General features: G+C 52.2%; 1 protein-coding gene across 3 annotated transcripts in view; it reads right to left on the bottom strand.

The window, feature by feature from the left end:
• Tmem184b (transmembrane protein 184B) overlaps nucleotides 1–17,828 on the bottom strand; it is a 44,331-nt gene that overhangs the window by 8,794 nt on the left and 17,709 nt on the right. For all 3 annotated transcript variants that reach the window (XM_052160895.1, XM_052160893.1, XM_052160894.1), the window contains exons 2-5: nucleotides 8,283–8,532; nucleotides 6,581–6,746; nucleotides 535–625; nucleotides 333–408 (exon numbers count right to left, since the gene is read on the bottom strand). In XM_052160895.1, the coding sequence (XP_052016855.1) occupies nucleotides 333–408; nucleotides 535–625; nucleotides 6,581–6,746; nucleotides 8,283–8,474 (525 nt within the window). In that variant the 5' untranslated portion in view covers nucleotides 8,475–8,532. The remainder of the gene's footprint in view (nucleotides 1–332; nucleotides 409–534; nucleotides 626–6,580; nucleotides 6,747–8,282; nucleotides 8,533–17,828) is intronic.

The following is a 17,828-nucleotide window of genomic DNA, read 5'->3' on the forward strand; positions in this document are numbered from 1 at the left end:
ATCTTTAATGCCAAACCCTCTTGGCACAGAAGCAGGGATGAGCTTTCATACTGGTGGTCCAGAACCCGAGTGCTTCCTGGTTCTTATACACGGCAAGGCTCTGGACCAGCCTCTCTGGCCCCAGGCTGCCCCTGATACCACCGGATGTTCACTGCCAGTCTCAGCAGATGACACTAACATGTCTCCACAACAGCTTGGGGACAGCTGGGAGGCCCTGGGGACCTCCACAGGTATGGCATGGGACAGCATGCAACACGAATCACCCTCCAGGACCAAGGTCTGAACCAGGCCTCTAGCCCCCGCCCAAGCAGGGGCTGCTGCTGGACACATACCTGCTTACAGAACCGCAGGAATCCGATGGAATAGGTCTTTCCCCAGAGGCAGCACGTGCCATACATACAGCTGGACCTGGGAATGACAAGTAGAGAGGCTGGGGCCGGGGGTGGGGTGGTCTGTGTGTCCACCCAGGGGGTGGGCGAGGTCTGTGTGTCCCCCTGCCAGGCGGGGAAGGGCTCAGGAGGCTGTCATACTCACTCAATGGCCTTCCCTCTGATCTCAGACATGATGGCGCTCTCTCCCCCCAGGTACTCATAGCATAGGCTCAGGAAGTTATAGATGACAAAGGCTGTAAAAAGTCCAGGGCAGAGGATCCAGGTCAGCAGAAGGTCACTCAGAACAGAGCGGCAAGCCACACTCAGCCCTGCAGTCTGCCGATGACGTCTGACCCTCTGGGGTATAGAGTGGCATAGAGCTGGGGCAGAGAGCCACATTCCCTGGGTCAGACTGCCCAGCTGTGGACCATGGCCCGACCACTTAGGAGCTGTGTGGCCTTAGGCAGGGTTCTCAAGCTCTCTGTGGCTGTTTCCTCATGTGTGGCCTGGGAACAAGCACTTCCTTAGCCTGCTGTGGGGAGAAGAGCGGTGACTGTGAGGCCCTACTGAAGGCTGACTCCCAGGACAGGGTCCCATGTGCTCAGTAAGCGGTGCTTATTCCAGAACACCCTGCAGGGAGGAACTGAGTCCTACCCCAGTACCAAGCCAAAGCCCTGGTACCTGCAGCCAGCATTGAAGGTCGGATACGGCCTATGGCTCCCAGCACCACCTATGGCAACGGCCAGGGCAGGCCGCAGGCCTACTCTCAGACTGGCTCTCACGGTCTGAGACAGGACAGGAAGAGAACCTTTCTTGAAATAGATGCCCCAGAGGAGCCACAGGGCCAGCTCCACCTCCCTCCTGCTCAGCTGGGCCTGCTTTCTTTGGGAGGAGCTGCCACCTGAGCTCACACCCCTGTCTTTCTGTGCAGGGTGTGTGCCTAGTCAACCACAGCTAGGCCCAGCTCTGGCGGAACCACTCGGACTCCCACCGCACTCCGCTCTCAGCTCAGGACTATCGTATTAGCAAGTACACAGAACAGCCAGCGTGCTGTTTCACTCCAGTCACTAGTGAGTCACCAATACATTCATCAGTTCTCAGAGAAAGGAGACAAGAAACAACCTCCTCAGACATGACTTGACCTGGAAAAATTCATCCCCTTTAGTAGTAAATATTTAAATCCTTCCCAAGGTTTCTACCCATCCCTCTCGGATGGATGAAAGACACACACAGCCTTTATACTTACAATATGCGTCAATCAGTACAATAGCTGGGCAGAGGAGACATGGGTGGGGTTTAAGTTTTGTGGGCTTGGGGTCAGAGGAGGACCATGAGGGGAGAAGAGGGCAGGAGGAAGAAGTGGCCATGGGTTACATAAGCCATAAGAACATGGTCCTGAGGACTGGCCAACTGGAGTTAAGAGCAGCCGAGACGAAACATAGTAAGTAAAACTCAGACTATCGATAGGAAAGTAGATTCCAACACTGCGGAGGGTGAGCACCTGCCCAGCTCTTATGCTGCTTAAGGCTTATTACAAATACAAAGGCTGTGTGTATGTTTTATCCAGGAACTCAATAACCAAAGGCGGGGTAGAAACCCTGGGCCAGGATTAAAGTAACTTCTACAACACCTTTCCTAGGAAAATACAGGCTCACATAGAACAGACCCAACAGTGGCATTTACACAAGAAGCATCTATACAGGCCAGAAACAGAACAGAGAGGCTGACATGTGACCGGGAGTGGGTGTAAATCAGGCTGCGGGTTGCCATCCTGCCAATTCTCAATGTGGCCCCAGACCTGGTCTCTAGGAAGGCAATACCTACCACAGCCTGCATGCAGGCCCTGTGGTAGGCCCAGGGATACGTCAGCAATCATGGGACCCATAGTCCAGAGGGAGAGGGTGGTCTCACCTACTCCTGCCCTGGACTACTGGATGTCTAGAACTTTCTGCTCCATTCTAGATACCACATGTCAAGTTACCGACAAGAGTATGCCGTCAGGAAGGGAGGATGAGGGTCAAGAGGAAACAGGGAGGCTTGTTCGCACAGCAGATAGGCGCCTCATGGTCTTATGGCCGATCCCACAGGACTTCACTTCACAGAATGGACACACCTTTCTCCCTTACTGTTTTTCAGGACAGGGGCTCATCATGTAGCTGAGGCTGGCCCCAAACTGGCAGAGGTCCTTTGGCCTCTGTCTCCCAAATGTACTGGACTACAGGTGTGTGCCGCCATACCTGATTTGGAAAGAGTATTTCTAGCGAGCATGATCATCAGAGGGGGAGGCTCGAGCTCCCAGCTGGTCCTTAGAAGCAAGCATCTGAAGCAGACCCCTCAGCAGAACCATGTCCCAGCAGCCCTCAGGGACAGCTTCTCTAGCCCGTAACTAGCCGCGCAGGAGGTTACAGTTCACTCAGTGTCTTAGCCGTAGTCCCTACAAACAAACAGCTACAACACTCAGCCTGGGAGCTCAGGACCTCCACTGAGAACCTGCTCAGGAGTGTCCCTGCAGCTGCACCCCAGGCCAGGAGTTAGCCACTACTCAATACACACCACTAACTACCACCTGCTACACGGTGGGTACCTTGTACAGAACTGATGTCCTGAGTGCAGCTGGCTGCTACCTGCTCTCTCCTCTGTTAACCTTGAGCACCTTCAGCTGCTCTCTGCCTCTCCTACACAGAAACTCTGAGGTGACTGGGGAGACCAAGCTATCTGATGGTCTCTCATCCAGATAACTGAGGATGTGTATGGAAAACAGCTGCCAGCTGGGGACTAACGTACTTTCTGCTCAGTCACCAAGCCTTGGAACATTCCTTCCATTTTTCAGAGGCACATGGGCAATCACAGTACAGTGGACCAACCCTGGTGGACAGGGACCTACCCTATGTAAATGTGCCGATTCCAAGTTGCTCTCAAGTCCTCCTCCCTGGTGGCGCCTCATCCTGTGTACATCCTGCCTGTCCCTGCTCCCGGCACCCCACACGCTTCTTCTGACTCCTCTTCCTTCAGGCCTCTCTCTTTACTCCGATCCACTGAGCCCTTACACTTCTTGTTTGTGAGCTGTGGCCAGGTGCCGTTACCCATCAGGGTGTCCTACTGGCAGCAAGCTGGCCTATGGCTCTCATTATAAATTATATTCACTTATGTATTTGTGTGGGTGTGGACACGTGTGTGCAGATCGGCAGCAGTGTGGCCTCACCATTCATCACATGGATCCTACAGAGGCACTCGGGCATCAGCCTTGGCAAACATCGTTACCCACTGAGCTCCCTGCCTGGCTCCCACCCTAGGTTCTTTGTTCATTCACTGTACCCTCTCTGTCAAGAAAGATGGTTCGTCAGGCGGTGGTGGCGCACGCCTGTAATCCCAGCACTCTGGGAGGCAGAGGCAGGTGGATTTCTGAGTTCGAGGCCAGCCTGGTCTACAGAGTGAGTTCCAGGACAGCCAGGGCTATACAGAGAAACCCTGTCTCGGAAAAAAAAAAAAAAAAAAAAAAAAAAGAAAGATGGTTCATTTGGGGCCACATGCCAAGATTCAGTGAGTGTATCTAAAGTAGGAACTCTGGGCCCAGCTGTGACGCTGACCACCTGCAGTGCTGTGTAAGGGAGGCTGAGGCACAGGGATCACGGATTTGAGGCCAGCCTGGGCTACAGTGAGACCTAGCGCAACAACAAGAATATGAACTCTGAAAAGGGGTGAAGGACACTGTGTTCCTCTTAGGCGTGTAAAATCTTTTTCCTCTCCTTCGCCCAGCTCGGCATACAACAAATCCTGGCTGCACAGATCACCATCAGGTCCTACCCGCAGCCCTGTTTCCACACTGTGTAGCGGCTGTGAGATGCACATCCCACCTGGAAGGCGGGGAGGGGGGACATGCTAATGATGAAGAAGAACCTGTGAACCACGCAAACTTTTGCAACAAATATATGGTAGGGAGCAGAGGAAGTGCATCTTCACCTCTGGTCACTGCGCGGCCCAGGCTCTCAGCTCACCGCAAGCCTATCAGACACCAAGCCCATGACGATTAATTCACACCCCAGCCCCATGGTCTACCCCAGCTCGGTGTGAACTACAGCCTCATCGGATGGAGCCGGGCATCCTAGGAAAGGTACCCAATATCTCTGAAGCTCAGCCCTTGCCAGGTTGTCAACTAAACAATAAAATTCAAATCATTAAATAATTTTTAAAAGGAAAAGAAAAATATCAAAACCACAAGCAAGAAAAGGTCTCAGGCCCTGAGTCAGGGAGTTCAAGCCCACAAGGCCTCCCCCCTCCCCCAGCATGGTGACATGGTGACGACTACTTTAACTTCAGTGAGATTTTGGAACTTGAAGGTTGAAAGCAAGATCTTAAAAGCCTAGAAAAATATGCAAGCAGCCAGCATGCTCAGAGTCCAGTAGACTCCCTGAAAGCAGCAGCAGGAGCTGAAGCCACGGAGAAGAAGCCTGCAGAACCCAGAGGACAATTCCCAACCCTGAGGTATGGCCCCTTCCAAAAGACGTCAATCACAGAGCAGTCCACTAAAGAAAGACATTTCAGGCTTCCTACTAGCATCTCATGAGCCAGCCTTCTCCAGAGCCTGGGAGATGAGCCCCGACCAACGGAGAGAACAAACCACAAATGAAGGGGTAAAATGGACAGGTGACCCAAGCAGCACAAAAAAGCCAACACAGGTCTAGGACTGATGGTGACTGGCAGTCTGGGTGTCAGCAGAGAAAGTCTTGAAAGCAGGTGGTGCAGACTGCAGAGAGCCCGGTACAGGAGAGCCAGTGCTAACAGATTCACGCATGGCCGCCGCCTCCACTGCCGCAGGGAAGCAGGACTGGTTATTTAAAACCCAGTTGTGGTGTTCACGGATAAACAAGGGGTACGCACAGAAAAGCGGACAAACCCTGTATTAAGACAAGTCGCCAAGCCCAGGCTTCTACACAGAAAGGACAGAGCGAGCTGTGGGACAGCACTCGGGAATGGAGGCAGGAGCGCAGCTGAGTAAGGACCCGGTCCCCAAACCAAAGGAAATGGAAAGAAAAGAGGAGGCGTGGCTCAGCACTGGACAACATTTAAATATCAGCATGTAAATTCCACGCACGTGTGCGTGTGCTTTTTTAAGTATGTCAGAGGCAAAAAAGATCTGAAAGGAGGTACGGAAGGGACAGGTAAGAATGAGGGTCAGGTGCTGTGTGCTGTTTGTAAACACCCTGGGAGACGACAGGCCAGAGACAACAGTGTTGCTAGGAGATTGGTGGCAGACATCTGAGCTAACATTTCCAGCCTTTCTGCTGGCAGTGGGGCTAGCAGGGGCAGGTAGGAGCAACAAAGGGGCTTCTGAAGTGGGGTGCCAGCCCATCGTCTGCTGCTGCTCTAGGGCGCTGAGGACAGACTGGTAGCCCCCTCCCATGTCCCCCCCCATTTACCACAGGTCCTGTCTTTAGGGCCCTTAGACCACACAGGATACACAGACACCAACACACACATAGAAACTCAGACAAGAACACATACACAGCAAGGAACAACTTTTTGCTTCTAAGAAAACCAGGGGAGCAGAAGCTGGTCCAGGTGTCCACGCGAGGCTGGCACCTGCAGGGAGGATGCTCAGCTCCCCGCCTCCCAGCCAGAGGCTCCCCAGGGGATTTTCTGCTTTCAGGAATATCAAGTACAGTGGAACACCTGCCTCCGTATTCTTTCCTGGAAGGGACTTTTGAGAGCACCAGTCAGGAGGAGGGTACCTGGGAATCAATGCGGCCCACAGCAGGGCTGGGCAGGGCTCACAGAGTTACTCAAGTCCCTGTATTCAAAAATTATGGGGTTGGCTGAGGTATAGCTTAAAGAAAGCACATGCTTAGCCCCTCATTCCTCCAACACACACACACACACACACACACACACACACACACAGAGGTGTGGTAGCATATACCTACATATACCTATAATCCCAGCATTTGGGAGGCAGAAGCAGGAGGATCTCTGTGTTCAGGGTCAGCCTGGTCTACAGAACAAGTTTCAGGACAGCCAGGGAGAGCTACGCAAAGAAACCGTGTGTCCGGGTTGGAGGAGTTTGAGGCTAGGGCTGAAGAGATGGCTAAGCAGTGAAGAGACCATGCTGGTTTTCAGTTCCCAATGCCTTCTTCTGGCTTCCTCGGGCACCCCTGACCCCATGGCCTCCGCTCCCCAGCTTTCCCTCAAGCCCCACTACCGAGTGTGCTCACCCTCATAGCAGTCACGGACAGTGCCGAAGTACACATAGTACTGGTCGTTGGTGAAGAAGAGGAGGCTGAGCCAGGAGTCGAAGGCGTAGATGGGTACGATGAAAAGGATGCGCACGATGTGGCGCTGCTCGTTGGGGCGGCTGTAGCAGCGCAGATGCATGTAGATCTGGGTGGAGGACACCAAGTCAGCCAAGTCCTACTGCCACTACACCTGCCTCCCACCTGTCTGTCGGCCCCACTCCAGCTGCCTCCCACCTGTCTGCCCCACTCCAGCTGCCTCCCACCTGTCTGCCCCACTCCAGCTGCCTCCCGCCTGTCTGTCTGCCCCACTCCAGCTGCCTCCCACCTGTCTGCCCCACTCCAGCTGCCTCCCGCCTGTCTGTCTGCCCCACTCCAGCTGCCTCCCACCTGTCTGCCCCACTCCAGCTGCCTCCCGCCTGTCTGTCTGCCCCACTCCAGCTGCCTCCCGCCTGTCTGTCTGCCCCACTCCAGCTGCCTCCCGCCTGTCTGTCTGCCCCACTCCAGCTGCCTCCCGCCTGTCTGTCTGCCCCACTCCAGCTGCCTCCTGCCTGTTCCATGGGAAGAGGACGGCTCCTAACCATATCTCTACCCTCCCTTGCTCTATGGTCTGATGAAAGCTACTCTGAGCCTCAGTCCTGCTCTGTAAAATTAGATGATAACCCTTCCATCATGAGAGTCCAATCAAAGGGACCACATAAAGCTGGTGGCACTATCCACAGGCCACCTTCAGCTACAGGGGACAGTAGGGCCCTCAATACGTGCTCCTATCATTCTGCCTCCCATAGGCAAGTTCCCAAGGTCTCACAGCAGCAGCACTGAGTTAGCTGATCAAGGGTGAGTTGAATAGGGAGGCAGCTGTAGTGGGACAGAGTGTGGCCACTCTGCCTTGGCCCTTCACAGATGCTAGAGAGGGTGGGGCAGCCGAGTCTCACTTTGGAGGGCATGGACACACTTCTGGCTCTGTAACCACGATGGTGTGCTCACATTATGCCTAGTTTGTCAATCTGCTGAACTGAGGCAGCACTGACTGCAATGTCCCCATAGAGGCAGAAGGCGGTGCCACCCCAGGGAAGCAGAGCTAAGAGCGCCTCAGTGCCTGGGCCCGACTCTCATGACGTCACTCTTGGCCCAGCCCAGCCCAGCCCTGACTAAGGAAAAGGACAAAATATTTCCATCCGCTGTGAGCCAATATCCTTGGACACTAATGGATTTAAAAGAGCCAGATGCACGGCGGCTGGTGAGGGGCTGCCAGGGCCTGGGCAATCCAGCAAGCTCGTCCTTGGGCACCCGACCTCCTGAGGGCGTAAGGACAGCGGATGAGACCTGACTTCTCTCCCTGAGGCCGCCCCCCCCACCCCCGACATATAGCGATCAGCTCCTCTGCCAGTCCCTCAGGCTCCCAGGACACATCGAGCAGCAACAGTTCTGTGGCTTCGGCTGCATATGCGTGTGGCCAGCTGCCTCTGAGCAGATCACAGCAGACAAGCATCTGTGTCTCCCCACAATCCTGATGCTCCAGCTGCTACTGGACTGAAGGTGAATCCAGAGCCACCGCCCGCTTGCAGCTGAGCTGGGGTATGGGAGAGAAACCCTAGGAAGCAGAGCGTACACTACAGCTAGCTGGCCTAATGTGTGCTTTGTGGAACTAGAAACCACTTGTGTCCCCGTCACACCTAGGTACCTGGTGGCAGGTGATGAGGAGAGCTGTCCACACGAAAAAGCCGGAGATGGCCTGGGCGGCCGTGGTCATCAGAAACACAGGGTGCTCCATGGCTGTGGGGCTGCCCTCGGGGGTGGCAGAGACACTAGGTGAAGCTGCCGTGGTTGTAGGTGACGCTGGGTCTGGGGCCAGCGCAGCCCCCCTCACGGTCATGGTTCCCGGCAGCAGCAGGCTCCCTGAGAGGATCTCTTGCAGTGAGTGGCGGCCTGGCCTAGAGAAGAAACGGGAGTGAGCGGTGATGTGTTGTGACAACCCTTGCAGGCCTGCATCGCCGGCCTAGCCATGCCCCAGCTCAGGTCTCGCCCTCTGGTGTCTCTGGGCCAATACAAAATGGCCTTGTGATGTTCTGAGACCTTTGTCAGACAAGACCCTTGTCTGCCAAACATCCTCGACATTCCCTAGAAGTTAGGAGGCCAAAACACGGCTGGGAAGCAGGCATACAGGAGAGTGCCGGCCTCCTACTGTTACCAATGGCTTGCCGACCGCTACCCTGGCAGTCCGTCAGTACTGCTGCCGCAAGCTGGAGCCCTCACGTGGCACACAGAACTGCTTCATGGGCCTCTTGTCGTTCTCCTTTAGGGGCAAGGTCTTGCTATGGATAGCCTAGGCAGGCCTTGAGCTTAAATCCTCCTGCCTCAGGCTCCTGAGTACTAGAATGAAAGACTGTACCACCCTGATGTGGCAGAATTGTTTTTGTTTTTCTGAGACAGGGCTTCTTTGTGCAGCCCTGGCTGTCTTGGAACTAACTCTGTAGACCAGGCTGGCCTTGAACTCCCAGAGATGCCTCTGCCTCCCAAGTGTTGGGATTAAAGGAGTGAGCCACCACTCTCCAGCTTGGCAAAACTGTTTTACTGTTATGGGAATCTACCTGAAGGGCCTGGCTTTTGAAACTTCTGACTTCCCTGGTGGCTAACAGCCGCCCATCCCTTTGGGACCCAGCTGGGCTATCTTGGAAACTTTGTGGCTCTTCCCCATTTGTACATCTTCAAACTTCAAACAACAGAGCCCAGGACTTCACACGATGCCAGGAAAGCACTCTCCCTCTGCCCCCTACACAGCTCCCTAAAAATCATCTTCTAACTCCTAAAACCCTGCCCAGACACTTCCCCAACTAGATACGCCAACCCATTTCACATGCCCTAACTCTTCTTTAGGAACATATGGTCTGTATTCTGTCCACATGCCTCTCTTCCTGCCTGCTCAGAGGCATTAAGTCCCCTATTCTCACCTCTGAATCTCCAGTACCAATTTGTACATCGTTCACACTATAGAACCCAGGCTATTTATAATGCTCAACCTCATTACCGGCTCTGCATCTGCATTTCCAGCGAATGTGAGTGAGGGTGCCCACAGAGGGACCATGGCAGAACTGAGGAGATGGACATCAAAGAAATGTCCAGAGGGAAACTGAAACAAAGGGTGGATGGCATCTCTGTGGAAGCAGAGCTGGGGTCGCATTTGACATGGAGAAGTAATCCTCGTCCAGCCCAGAGAGGAGCTGCTGACAGGTACCGGCCAGAGGTTTGCCAGCTGGGGCAAGGCTGGGCCAAGGCTGGGCCAGAGCCAGAGCTACTTCCACAGAACAAAGCTTTTCAGGATCATCAGAACATCTCTTAGGCGTGTGATGCCCCAATGTGATAGCCACAGTGACAGCATTGGTGGCGGTGGTGGTGATGTGTATTTGGTAGGTCAGGAGGGTGGCGCCCTCATGAAAGGGATTAGTACCCTGGTGTGAGACCCCTGTTCTGCAACTTGAGGACAAAGAAAAGTTGCCTATGAACTAGAAATGGGCCCTACTGGAGAGTGGTCAGTGAGAAACAGGCCGGTTTCCAGCATTCTGGAGGGGTCCGACTGCACTTTCTACCCAGGCATGGGAGACCTAGGAGCCTCGTCCTCAGTGCTGCCATCTGCTGACAGCAGTAGGTGCTACCCAGCCATCAGATGACCTGGAAGGCCAACTGCCCAAACCACCGACTCTGGCTGCAACCCCTTCTGCACAGTGCATGGATGGCGGGCAGCAACACAGACCCGGGGAAGACGCCTGATTGAAACTTGAGTCCCCAGCTTCATCATTAGCCTAGGTGACCAACCTCACAGTCCCTTCTGAATCCCAGAGCTGACATCCAGGCCAGAATGTAGTGACACCTGAAGAAGTCGTCGGTCCCCCCCCCCTTTCCCCCACACTCCCTTTGTGCGGTCCAGACACTGCCTTGTCCGCCTGCACTACTGCTTGGCCCCCACTAACATCCTGTCTTCACACCGGGCAGAACACCAGGCAGAGCCCTCAGATTGCTCTCTTCCACGTCGACAATCCCTAATCACCAACTAAGAGACAGATTGACGACTCAAAAATGGAGAAGGCATCTAAATTGGGAAACTGAAAAGCAGAGAAGGTGCGTGTGTATGAAGCTCTAGAGAGAGAGACACCATGGCAGCCTAATAATAGCTGCTGTGGGCACGGCTGCCAAGCTGAAAGCCAGTGCCTGAGACGTTTCTTTAGAAAAATTTGCACTGTGAATCAACGTCTTTGCCTGTCACCCCAGATTAAAAGGATAAACATGGAGTGGGCAAAGATACCCCTAAATCGCCAGCACGTCCCCCAAATATCATCTTATGTTTGTTTTCTTTCCCCCTCACAGCAACTTTAAAGTGATATTATCTACATCTTGGAAATAAAGATGTGAAACTTGGCTTTCAGCCCCCTGCCAAATGATTTGAAGGTTTCAAGAACATTCTCTTAGATAACAGTTAAAGCAATGTTCCTGGTCCCCTCAAAAGGCAGGTGCAGCAGCTCCTCCACCCAGACCCAAGACCCACGTGGAGGCTGCCGACCACATCTGCAACAGTCTACACCACTCTAAGTTCTGCAGATGGATCACAGGGTGCACAGAGGGTAGAGGGGAAGGAAATCCTGGGACCCGCTGTTTAGTGTATACAGGAGAGGAGAGACACTGGGACCCGCTGTTTAGTGTGTACAGGAGAGGAGAGACACTGGGACCCGCTGTTTAGTGTGTACAGGAGAGGAGAGACACTGGGACCCGCTGTTTAGTGTGTACAGGAGAGGAGAGACACTGGGACCTGCTGTTTAGTGTGTACAGGAGAGACACTGGGACCCGCTGTTTAGTGTGTACAGGAGAGGAGAGACACTGGGACCCGCTGTTTAGTGTGTACAGGAGAGACACTGGGACCCGCTGTTTAGTGTGTACAGGAGAGGAGAGACACTGGGACCCGCTGTTTAGTGTGTACAGGAGAGGAGAAGACACTGGGACCCACTGTTTAGTGTGTACAGGAGAGGAGAGACACTGGGACCCGCTGTTTAGTGTGTACAGGAGAGGATAGACACTGGGACCCACTGTTTAGTGTGTACAGGAGAGACACTGGGACCCGCTGTTTAGTGTGTACAGGAGAGGATAGACACTGGGACCCGCTGTTTAGTGTGTACAGGAGAGACACTGGGACCCGCTGTTTAGTGTGTACAGGAGAGGATAGACACTGGGTCCCGCTGTTTAGTGTGTACAGGAGAGGATAGACACTGGGACCCGCTGTTTAGTGTGTACAGGAGAGACACTGGGTCCCGCTGTTTAGTGTGTACAGGAGAGGATAGACACTGGGTCCCGCTGTTTAGTGTGTACAGGAGAGGATAGACACTGGGACCCGCTGTTTAGTGTGTACAGGAGAGACACTGGGACCCGCTGTTTAGTGTGTACAGGAGAGGATAGACACTGGGTCCCGCTGTTTAGTGTGTACAGGAGAGGATAGACACTGGGACCTGCTGTTTAGTGTGTACAGGAGAGGATAGACACTGGGACCCGCTGTTTAGTGTGTACAGGAGAGGAGAGACACTGGGACCCGCTGTTTAGTGTGTACAGGAAAAGAGAGACACTGGGCCCCGCTGTTTAGTGTGTACAGGAGAGACACTGGGCCCCGCTGTTTAGTGTGTACAGGAGAGGATAGACACTGGGTCCCGCTGTTTAGTGTGTACAGGAGAGGATAGACACTGGGACCCGCTGTTTAGTGTGTACAGGAGAGACACTGGGTCCCGCTGTTTAGTGTGTACAGGAGAGGAGAGACACTGGGACCCGCTGTTTAGTGTGTACAGGAGAGGAGAGACACTGGGACCCGCTGTTTAGTGTGTACAGGAGAGGAGAGACACTGGGACCCGCTGTTTAGTGTGTACAGGAGAGGAGAGACACTGGGACCCGCTGTTTAGTGTGTACAGGAGAGACACTGGGTCCCGCTGTTTAGTGTGTACAGGAGAGGAGAGACACTGGGACCCGCTGTTTAGTGTGTACAGGAGAGGAGAGACACTGGGACCCGCTGTTTAGTGTGTACAGGAGAGGAGAGACACTGGGACCCGCTGTTTAGTGTGTACAGGAGAGGAGAGACACTGGGACCCGCTGTTTAGTGTGTACAGGAAAAGAGAGACACTGGCTCCCACTGTCCCATACCTATGACAGACAGATGTCTTCCTGGGAGGGAGCACTCGTGACCCAGATCCCAGAGCAAACAGCACATTGGCTTGGTGGAGCACCTGGCCCCGGGAGAAGCAAGAGTGACTGTGTCTGGGGGAACTGCAGCTGGTATAGCACCCTCTAATCTGCATGGTCTCTGTGCCTTCCCTTTTAAATCTAGTCCAGGTTCGTCAAGGTGGGGAGGAGACATACAAGACAAGGCTCGGTTTCCAACTGCTCTAGCATGTTTCAATTCCTTTGTGTGTGGGGGGGGGCGTGGTTTCATCTGTGTGCAGGTATGCATGCGTGCGTGCATGCGTGCCTGCAGTTGTTTTGAGACAGGGTCTCCCACTGACTTGTGGCGTTCCAATTCAGTTACCTCTTCTGTTTTTTACATGGGTTCTGGGAGCAAACGCCAAACCTTAACCAAGAGCCATTTCCCCAGCCCATGGCTCCCATTCTTAGTTGAGCAACTGTCATAATTCTGCCAAGGGTATGGCGGAGGGTTATACTAGAATCACCTCTCTGAGGACATGTCCTGAAGCCTCTGGACCCTCCCAGCTTTGACGGTGAGGAACCCAATGCTCCTGCAGCACCACACTGCAATGTGGAGGTCACATCCCACTGTGCCATGGGGAGGCGACTGCCTGGGGGTCAGTGTGGGCAAGGACTCACCAGCCGCAGCTAAACAAAGAGTCTGAACATACCGCAACTAACTTCAAGCTCCGAAGACGCTGGATGGGATTCCTGCCAGATGAATTCTCTGGTATTTCAGGGCAACTGCGTAAGTGACGAGAGGGCTCTAGTCTACAGATGTCCCAATGATAAACAGGCTTACAATTAAAAGTGACTATTTTAGGACTTGCAAGATGCTTGGGTAAAGGCACTTGCTGCCAAGCCTGATGACCTGAGCTCAGATGGAAGTTATCCTCTGATCACTCCTCAATACACACACACACACACACACACACACTTAACAGCAATTATTACAATAAATAAAATAGGACGTTAAATGGATCTGGGTGTTACTGTGGGAAGTCTGACAGATGGGGACACGTTCACTGCAATGATCAACAGTGCACTTACAACAAAGCCTTGCAGGGCAGCACCTGTCAAAATAATTACATCCCAGATAAAGGAGGAGAAAGCAGGAGGCGGGAAAGAAGCATCCTGCAGGACAATCCTGAAGGCTGGCTGTCCTCTGCTGACCTACTATGGCTACTGTTTAAAAAAGACTCTGGTGTGCAGGACATGATTGTGTCCAAATGTAAACAACAAACCAGCAGTTTGTTTCTGCTTTGCCCTGTCCTGTTCTTATGACCTGATGTGGACTTGTGTTCAGATCAATATTATTTCTATCACTTCATGCTAAACCTCCAATAAACGCTTGCTGGTGGCGCTGCGGCTGGCAGAGCATAACTAGGTGGCCCTGGCTCCTCCCCTCAGAGCGCCACCTGTCCCTGCTTCCTGAGTGCTGCGATTAAAGGTGTGTGCTGCCATGCCTGACCCTAAATCAATGGGCTTCTTTATGTCAAAATTAATGCAAAGTGGACTGGATTTTTTTTTTTTTGAGATAGGGTCTTAACATGTAGCACAGGCTAGCCCTGGGTTAGCAGCAAACCTTCTCTGCCTCAGCCTCTCCAGTGCTAGATTATAGGCATTACCCATCTGCAGCTTGGGTAATTGTTCACTTGGTCCTTGATTTCATTTTATATTTTTAATTTTTTAAAATGTATAAACTGCAAGAGTATTTTGCTTGCTTGCATGTATGTATGTATGTATGTGTGTGTACCACATGTGACCTTGGAGGTCAGAAAAGGGCACCGGATCCCCTGAACTAGAATTACAGATGGTTGGTTGTAAGCTGCCACATGGCTGCTGGAAACCACACCTAGGTTCTCTGCTAGAGCCATGGGTCTGGTAACAGCTAAGCCAGCTCCAGCCCCAGACCTGGGGTTTACCATAAAGTATAAAAGTATAAGAGAGGCCGGGCGGTGATGGCGCACGCCTGTAATCCCAGCACTCTGGGAGGCAGAGGCAGGCAGATTTCTGAGTTCGAGGCCAGCCTGGTCTACAGAGTGAGTTCCAGGACAGCCAGAGCTACACAGAGAAACCCTGTCTCGAAAAAACCCAAAGCCAAAAAGCCAAAAAGCCAAAAAAAAAAAAAAAAAAAAAAACCCCAAAAAAGTATAAGAGAAAGCCTAGATGTGGCAGAACATGCCTGAGTACTGAGAACTGAGTACTGAGTACTGAGAACATCCCAGTACTCAGGAGGCAGAGGCAGGTGGATCTGAGTTTAAGGCCCAGCCTGGTCTGCAGAGCTAATTCCAGGACAGTCAGGACTATACTGAGAAACTCTGTCTCAAAAAACAAAGAAACAAAACCCATAAATGAGAAAACCTTTGAAGCCAGGACATAAGCTTCTAACACCAGAAGCATGACCCACAGAAGGAAACACACAAGATGAACTGTATAAAAAGTAGAAACATATAGGGAGACCTTTCTCAAAACCTGGGGCAGGAGTGGGTGGGATCTCTTACAACAATAAAAACAAAAAACCTTTTTGTTTTGTTTCTTTGTGTAATTCTAGCTGTCTCTGTAGATAAGGCTGGCCTAGAACTGAGAGATCTGCTTGCCTCTGCCTCTGAAGTGCTGGGATTAAAGGCGTGAACCACTGAACCTCTGATGGAGAAAGGAAGAAAGGAGTGAAATGTTCATATTGTGAAAGTTGTGCTGCGGAGTGGTGGGGTGTGCCTGCAGCACAAACCGGGGTGGGGGGGGGCATGGTTAGTGTCTTAGATTGAACAGAACAGTCAAAAGCTCAGCTGTACCGTCCAATCTGAAAAGAGCACTGGCTAGGGTGACACGCAGCCAGTGAGCACATCATCAGACAATAGAGAAGAAAACGAAAACCACAGAGGGGTGACCCCAGAATGATTCAATGGGAGACAGTGCTGATGTGAACGCTGGCGAGGAGGCGGAGAGACTGAACCTCACACTGCACTGGCACGGAGATGAAGCACAGCATCGGCTGGCCATACCTCACACAACCATGCAGCTTGGTGTGGAAGCCCAGCCCAGAAGACCCAGCCCTCCGGAGGGAGGCTGAGGCAGGAGGATCGCTTGAGCTCGGGAATTCATAACCCCTGTGCCGGTCAGAATTAACTGTCACCTTGATGAATCTGGAATCAGCAGGAAGATGGGATTTTAAGCCAGGCTGAGGGGATTTATCTTGATTATGTCAACTGATATGGGAAGACCTGCCCACTCTGGGTGGCACCATTCCCTAGGCAGGGGCTCTGAATGGTCTGCAGATAGATAATGGTAGATAAAGCAGCTGACGGCAAGCACACATGCACAAGCACACATGTATTCACTGGCTTCTTCTGACTGCTGAAGCGCTGGTCAGCTGCTTCAAGCCCCCGAGGCCCTGACTTCTTCACACTGATGGACGACAACCAGGAACTCTGAGCTATAATAAGCCCTTTCTCCCTTAAAAAGCTTGAGAATAGCCCACATGTCTGTCAACATGTGAAGATACAATAGACCACTACATTCAGACCTTAAGACTACTTCTCAGCATTAAAAAAGGGAGTGTGTGCCTGGTTGTGGTGATAAACATCTTTAATTCCAGAGTTTGGGAGGCAGAGGCAGGTGGATCTCTGAGTTTGAGGCCAGCCTGGTCTACAAGGTGAGTTCCAGGACGGCCAGCGCTACAGAAGACAGGCTAAACCCAGTCTTGAAAAAAAACAAAACAAAACGAAATGAAAAGAAACAAACAAACAAAACAACAACAACAAAAAAAACACCAGCCCCAACTCTAGGAGAAAGAAGCCCTCTCTGTTGGGCAGAGCTATTCAAGAGACTCTTAAAACATTCAGCCCATTGCTATTGCCCTCCAGAAGTGAAGTTAGGCCTCTACTGCTAAAGACGCCATACACCTCAAGCCCAGGGCCCAGTCCTGAGCTAGAACTGGCCAGGATGCCTCCTCAAGACCTAGCTTCCATGGTATCTGAAGGCATTATACAAGCTTTCAAAAGAGGATATGGGGGCTGGAGAGATGGCTCAGAGGTTGAGAGCACTGGCTGCTTTTCCAGAGGTCCTGAGTTCAATTCCCAGCAACCACATGGTGGCTCACAACCGTCTGTAATGGGATCTGACGCCCTCTTCTGGCACATAGGTGTACATGCAACACAGAGAGATAACTCATACATTAAATAAATAATTTTTTGTTTTTTGTTTTTGTTTGTTTGTTTGTTTTTCAAGACAGGGTTTCTCTGTATAGCCCTAGCTGTCTTGGAACTTACTATGTAGACCAGGCTGCCCTTGAACTCAGAAATCCACCTGCCTCTGTCTCCCAAGTGCTGGGACTAAAGGTGTGAGCCACCACTGCCTGGCTAAATAAATATTTTTTAAAGATTTATTTATTTATTTATATGGGTACAGTGTAGCTGTCTTCAGACACACCAGAAGAGGGCACTGGATCCCATTAGTTGGTTGTGAGCCACCATGTGGTTGCTAGAAATTGAACTTAGGACCTCTGGAAGAGCAGCCAGTGCTCTTAACCGCTGAGCCATCTCTCCAGCCCAAATAAATAGATCTTAAGTGGGGGAGGGGAAACATGACCAAGAGCAGTCTCACCCAGCTCTGATGCTCATGAATCACCACAACAACCAGCATGGCGCCATGACCTGGAGGATTCAGTGATGGCATGAGCACTGTGGCAGTAACCGACAGCTTCCTAACCAAACTTAAAGCCTGCTCAAAACAGAAATCACACAGCACTGGAAACCTAGCCAAAAGAAGGATTTTTTTTTTTAAAGTATCAATACATACAGTATTGGGTTGCCTCGAGGGCATTACGCTTAGTTAAAATAGCCAAAGTCAGAAAGTGTCTGAGTCCATCTATAGAACATTTTCACCGTGAAGGAGCTATCAAGGCGCAGCGCAGGTGAGCACTCGGTCGGCAGACAGCAGGGACAATGAGAGGGGTGTGGGGCAGGCAGGTTCCTTCCAGTGATGGGAAATCGTGATGAGTACAAAACTCCACAGGGGA

The sequence above is a fragment of the Apodemus sylvaticus genome, chromosome 17 (assembly GCF_947179515.1).
Source record: "Apodemus sylvaticus chromosome 17, mApoSyl1.1, whole genome shotgun sequence".
NCBI lineage: Eukaryota > Metazoa > Chordata > Mammalia > Rodentia > Muridae > Apodemus > Apodemus sylvaticus.